This window comes from Pteropus alecto, unplaced genomic scaffold (genome assembly GCF_000325575.1).
Source record: "Pteropus alecto unplaced genomic scaffold, ASM32557v1 scaffold30, whole genome shotgun sequence".
Lineage (NCBI taxonomy): Eukaryota > Metazoa > Chordata > Mammalia > Chiroptera > Pteropodidae > Pteropus > Pteropus alecto.
This window is the reverse complement of record NW_006429782.1, coordinates 1006836-1013323: the sequence shown is the minus strand read 5'-3', so window position 1 is coordinate 1013323 and position 6488 is coordinate 1006836. Positions and strand designations below refer to the sequence as shown.

At 61.4% G+C, this 6488-nt stretch overlaps 1 protein-coding gene across 1 annotated transcript in view; it reads right to left on the bottom strand.

Annotated features, from left to right (window-relative positions):
• Nucleotides 1–379: 379 nt before the first annotated feature.
• Nucleotides 380–6488, bottom strand: part of SCAMP4 (secretory carrier membrane protein 4) — an 18260-nt gene continuing 12151 nt past the window's right edge. Inside the window, exons 6-7 of the mRNA XM_006904062.3 lie at nt 3696–3813; nt 380–2093 (exon numbers count right to left, since the gene is read on the bottom strand). Of these exons, the coding sequence (XP_006904124.1) occupies nt 1914–2093; nt 3696–3813 (298 nt within the window). The 3' untranslated portion in view covers nt 380–1913. The remainder of the gene's footprint in view (nt 2094–3695; nt 3814–6488) is intronic.

Below are 6488 nucleotides of genomic sequence, written 5' to 3'. Positions count from 1 at the left end.
TGGCTGTGGCTTTCACTCCCTGACAACACAGCGATTTGGCTGCAAGACAGACACTGAAGACAAGAAGTTTACCTGGGAGGCACTGGGCAGGAACTGTCAGGGAGGCGTGAACAAGCAGGTCACAGCCGTGGGCAGTCCCAGTTCAGTCCCTCTGGTCCTTTTGGGGGACCCTGTCTCACCACACAGTACGCACACGCCGCACAGATGTACACACACCACACTCACACCATACCACAGTATGCACACACCACACATGCACATGCCACACAGATGCACACACACCACGCACCCCACACGTACCGTACATGTGTCACAAACGCACCACATGCATCTGTATGTCACACGCGCATGCCACGAACAGCCCCTGGAAGGCTTGGTCTGCTGCAGAAAAAATGTATTTATTTCCAGAATATTTTCACTTAACAAAAACTACGACAACGTTACAAAGGTGCCAAGTACAGCGGGCCAAGGGTGTGCTATGGGCAAGTCCAGCTGTGCGTCCTGCACCTGGTTAACCAGCTGTCACCACTGGCGTCACAGTCATGACGAAATTTGGCCCATGGTTAGTGCCGCGCAGGCCTCTGGTCGGTTGCGGGAGGCTGGTTTGGGGACATTACGAGACCCCAGGCTTCCATTTGCCATCCAGGGGAGCCTCATCCTTCGGGGACCCAGGTCCGGGTGCTTCCTCAGTGACTGAGGCCACCTTTGGACACCAAGCTGCATTCAGCACAAGCAACCAAAGCAAGCAAGCACGGTGTGAGAACACGCTCGGGCCACCCCGGGGCTTGTGGGGAGGCTGGCAGCCTGGCGGGGCACGGTGCAACAGGGTGGGCAGCCAGGAGCCCAGAGGCCACTGGGACGCCTCCCTTGGCCATCCGTGCACAAAGGTGCTGCGGAGTCGCCCACACGACGCCAGTCCCTTCGTCTCCGTGAGCGCTAGAAGCAGCGGGGAGCGCGGCGACAGTGTCCGGCTTCCTCCATAAGGCACAGAGACCTGTCACGTCTCACTTCCTCTGAGAAACACGGCCTCCTGCACGTCCAGAGAAGGGCCGTGCGGGTCACAGTCTGAGCGGCCAGCCCGGCGCCTGGGCCTCAGGGCCATGAGCCGTCTGTCAAGACGCACATGATTTCCTGTTTGGACAGTGAGGGGACAGTTTTAACCCCATTCTGGGGAAGAGAGCGTCTCAGGGAGGGCGACTGCAGGCTGAAAGGGTGGCGGCCAATGGCCCTGTGCGGAGCGCCTGAGACAGACGGACAGGGAGAAGCTAAGATGATGGCGCTGAGGCAGTGAACTGGCCTCTGGCTGTCCCCATGGGCTCGTCCGAGAGCCTCTGGCTGCAAGTGGACAAAAATAAGGAGGACCTGGCCGTGCGTCAGGTTCCTGTGTCTCCAGAGGGGGACAGGAACTTGGTGCCAAGGCCCCATCTTCCTGGGCACTGGGCAAGGGTGACAACTTGGTTGGGGGCAGTGGGGTGGACACCAGGAGCCCTCCTCAGTGCCATCAGCCTCCCTGACTTCCTGGGGAGGCAGGGGTCAGCCCCCAAGACCCTGAGGAGAAGGAAGTGACTGCCGCAGCGGATGTCATGGTGACCAAACCTTTGCAGGAGTAGGAGGGACATCTTTCTGGGGGACAGCAGGGGCTGGCTGGCTCCTGGGCAGTGATTGCCAGGAGCTCCGCTCTTGGATGTGAGATGAGCATGAGCATGGGTCCCCGAGAGCTGCTGGGGTCTGTGGTCCCAGCTGACGGAGCTCCTGGTGGCCACCAACAGTGGCTGATGTCCTAGTTGGGGGAGGGGCCTGCCCGCCACCTGGGAGGGACAGGGGACGGCCACTTGGGGCCTCTTGGGACCCAAAAGGGCTACAAGAGGGTTGGGAGAGATGGGCCGGCAGTGACAGGTGGGTGGCAGCCCCCACTAAGGCCACTGGCTACCGCTGGCTGGGTAGCTGGGCACAGCTGGGTACTCGGGCAGGCTGTTCCCGGAGAAGTTGTTGAACTGGGCCTCCCGAGAGGGCGGGTTCCGCCAAGTGCCCGTGCTCCACTCGGTCTGCGCCTTCTGGAAGCTTCCGCCGTTTCCCCGGTAGATCCTGTGTACCTGTGGGAGCAGAGGACAGAGGCCAGTGTGACTGCAGGGGACAGAGAGGCGGCTCGTGTCCAGATGGTGCATTCCTTAAAGGAACGACAAAGGCCACAGAGCGGTCTTTGTGGAAGCGTCAGGAAGCGCACAGAAGCGGAGACCGCGGTCGCGGAAGGCCCCGCCCTGGGCCACAGGCCCAGTGGTCCCTGGTGCCCACCTCCACGGCCCTGTCCTGGAAAGGGGCAGGTCTGGGGCCTGTCTCCCCGTGGACGGCCCCTCCGCCCCTCTTGCTGCCTGGTGGGCGGCCCTGGGCACCCTTGGGCAGCGCCCGCCGTGGAGAAGCCGCAGGAAACTCGTGTGACAATCACTCCCACAGCCTCCGGACACGGGAGCGCCAGGCCCTGGACCTCACACGTCGCACATAAGCGATGACCTTGACAGAGACCCCTGCACGAACCAGCGACTCCATGTCATCCAGGAGGGCTGTGACTCTGAGACACCAGGCTGTGCTATTTCTAGAAATCCTGGCAAATTCAATAACCAAGAAAACAGCCCCTTTTAACTCGAAGCGTTTGATCATCAGTGAAATTGAATGATTTTGTCTTTTTCCACCAACATGGACTGTCTTTCTTGTATCTTCCCAGCGAATCCCCAAACCTGGGTGGCCCTGAGGACCCCAACAGAGAGAGTCGTCTGAACCTGCTTTGCTGGAACTCTCTCCGCTTTAAGCCTGTAAACCCCTCTCTCCCACGGCCTGGGGGGGCCTGCCCTGGGGTCTTGCCGGCCTTCCCCTGTGGTGCTCCAAGCACCTCCATAGCTTCTGCTGGCCCTTCCCCTTAGACTGTCCACACAGCTAGGAGGACGCTGAGGTGCGGACACGGGGAGCTGAGCACCCCTATGTCCTCGCCAACAGCCTGGCGCAGTCTCTGAACCCGGCCTCGACATGGCTGCCTCGGCTGAGGCCGCGTGGCGAAGAGGCGGGCAACCCAGCTCCGATAGCCCCGTGCGCCGGCCCCCCACACAGAGCTGAGCCGGCCACCTCCTCATTCCCGGGGCCTCCATGTGGTCTGGGATGACCCTCGTGGGGTCAGCGCCCCCAGGAAAGGCGCAGACGTCTCCCACGGGAAGGCCCCACACGCAGGAGCATGCTTTGTGGGGGAGTGCTCTGCGACAGCCCAGACGGTCGACACGAAGCCACCCACGAGGGGGGCGATGGATGCACCGAATCCTTAGCTTCATTTAATTTTACTCAATTTGAATTTAAAGGCGAATGGCAACATGTGGCTGGAGGTGGCCAAGCAGAGCAATGTGGACACTTTGGGATGTGTATGTGCTGGGCTCCAGCAGATGAGACCCCAAAGGCAGGCATGGTCACCACCGGCCCACACTCTGCCGTTACCGAAGTCCTTCCTCCTCGGAAGGCCAGCATGGGCGGGACCGACAGGTTGAGGGCCTAGACCACAAGGGGTCTGCCCTGCCCCCAGAGGTCAGTCACGTCACTTCCCGGACACCTAGTCTGTTGTTCCTGAAATGGGGATGACACGAGTCCCCGGGGCCGGAAGGGTCAAGTGACAGGAGGTGTGGGAAGAAGCTGGACGTTTCAGGGCCCAGAAGACTTACCTTCATGATCACGATGGCCATCATGGCGGCCGACATGGTGAACATGATGGCCGGAAGCAGCATGACCACGGCAGCCCCGACACTGGTCTGGAAGAATCCAATCGCTGCCAGCCAACCACTGCAAGGGGCAAGGGAGAGCATGGGTGCCCGCACGACCACCAGACAACGGGCCACTGTCCCGCACGCGCAAACAGCTCCCAAAAACCAACACGAAGAAGATAAACGACCTGCAGAGAGATGGGCAATGCGTACAAGGACGACCGAGGTGACCACGAACTCACGACACGATGTGCGAACCCCCCAATGAAGACGTGCAAGTGAGAACGAGCTATCACCCCTACTGCCCTGCCCGAATGTCACATGCGTGAGGGGACGGCGACGAGGACACCCCTTAGTAACAGTGTGTGCCCTTCACGAAGGCAACGGGTCACAACGGGTCACATCAGGTGTTCGCCCCTCTGACTCCACCCCGCCCTCCCACCCCAAGAACGCGGCCGCTGTCTGGGATACCAGAGCTGCACGCCCTGGCGCCCATGGGCTGGGAACAGCTGCCACACGACGGAGGGCTGAGGGGACAGCAGAGATGAGCGAGAGGAGGGGAAGCCGAGGCTCTGTCGGCACAGCAAGGTCCTATGACACCCGCACGTCACTGGCCCACGCGAGGGATGACATCCGTCTCGTGCTCCACGCCTGCCTCTCAGGGTGGGGCAGCAGGACACATGGTGTTTTTTGAGAACATTTTTTCTTATCAAGTAATAAAATCACATGATTCAGGAATCAGGAAACTTCAAATAACATACAAGAAACCGCCTCTCCCGCTGCCCCTCCCAGGGGAGACGTGACCGCTACGAACCCTCCCACAGTGCCCGCGCGTGCCCTCCCACGGTGCCGTCTCCACCGAGAAACAAACGGACAGTCTCGCACGTGCCTTCACACTGAGGGGTGCGAGCAAAGCCAGGCAGCGGAGGGCGGGAAGGACAGGCGGCTGCGCTGGGCCACGCAGGGCAGCTGGACGCCGTCTCATGGGGAGGGCGTAATGCCCTTGGGCTCCTGGGAAAGGAGGAGGCGCTGGTTTGGCTGGGGACCGTCGCTTTGGGGACGAATGATCTCCCTCTGAATCTGGAGCCCTAGAACAAGCGTCAGCCGGGTAGGGGCTCCAGGCCAAGGTCTCTGGGGAGGGTGAGTGTGCCCGGGCAGGGATGTGGAACAGGGAGCCTGCTCTGTGGCCCCAGCCTTCCAGAACCACCAGGAGTGAGCTGGCAGCTGCCAGCGTCCCAGAGAGCGAGTTTGGTTATGACCCGGGATGAGGGCACTTGGAACAGCAAGTGATAAGCTGGCCTCGACCAGCTACAAACGTGCGAGTGAGCCTGCTGCACCCCGACTGTACCCAGAGGCCAGGACCCAGTGTAGGGCACAGGGAGCCTGGCACAAGGCCTGGAGGCGGAGGGCAGGGGCAGGGCAGGGATGAGAGGGTGCGAGGTGCCCCCCTGCAGCTACCCCGCCAGGAGCTTCAGGGGCTGGAACCAGGGAGAGGGCGCAGAACATGCGCAGGACAGCACGGGGTGCAGACTGAAACAGCTGGGCGAGAGCTAAGACAGTCACACGGCAACGCCACTCAGGTGCACCCCTGAAAGAAACAAGGCACCCACAGAATTGTGTAGAAATTTCACAGCAGTGCTAACTGCAAAAGAATAGAAACAGCCCAAATGTCCATCAGCCAATGACAAATAGACATGTGTCCACCTGCACAGAGGAGTGTCACTCAGCCATGAAAAGGGAGGAGGCGCTGACACCACGACGTGGACGGACCCTGAACACACGACTCTCAGTGAGAGACGCCGACACGCAGGCCACGCTGTGATTCCACTTATGTGACATGTCCAGAACAGGCACGTCCACAGACAGAAAGTGGGTGAGTGGGTGTCAGGGGCTGGGGAGTGGGGTGGGGGGGACTGACGATGGGATGAGGTTTCCTTCCGTGGTGAAGGAATGTTCTGGGACTAGACAGAGGAGCTGGTTGCACGACCCTGAGGCTGTACTAAAAATACTGGATTGCCACTTGAAGAGTGAACTTCCGAGCTGTTACCGGCCGGCCCCCACTGCGGACGCGCTGCAGGACAGTGGAACCCGCAGGCCGGGGGGTGGGGGAGTGCCGGCCCCCATGCGGGCACACCGCTGACGCGACGTCTGAATAGACGGCACGCAGAACCCTGAGCAGGGACAGGGTGCACGTGGAAGCGCGGAGAGGTGAGCGGGCATGCAGTCCGGGGGACGGCGTCGTGCCCGCGCGGGGTCTGCTGCGTGAAGGGATCAGATGCAGGGTGGGTGGCAGCGCCCCATCCATCTCTGCGCGTGTCACCCTCCGAGCACCCAAGGTCAGAAGGCTGCTTACGGAGACCAGGAGCGCAAGGCAGCGCAGCACGCCTGAGTGTGGAGGGCCAGCTGCGGGGCTGAGGCGAGCCTGCACCGCGGCCACGTGCGACACACCCACACGCCCTACGCATCCTTCCCTTCGTGGATCCATGGGGAAGGGTTTGCCCAGAGAACCATGAACATCTGAGTGTGTAGGAAGTAAAGGGTCCGCAGGACACAGAAGGTGACCGTGACGGGCGCTCCTGAGCACTCCTTCTGCTTAGGGATGAGCCTGTGTCTCCGCAGGATACTGTCCCACTGTCCCTCGCTCTGGCCCCACCAGGCAGTTCCCACCAGAGCCTGTGGGCCGCCCGCCCCCTGGCGGTGAGCTTAGGGACTGCCAACCACTCAGGGCATGGGGGGGGGAGCGGGGGGCGGGAA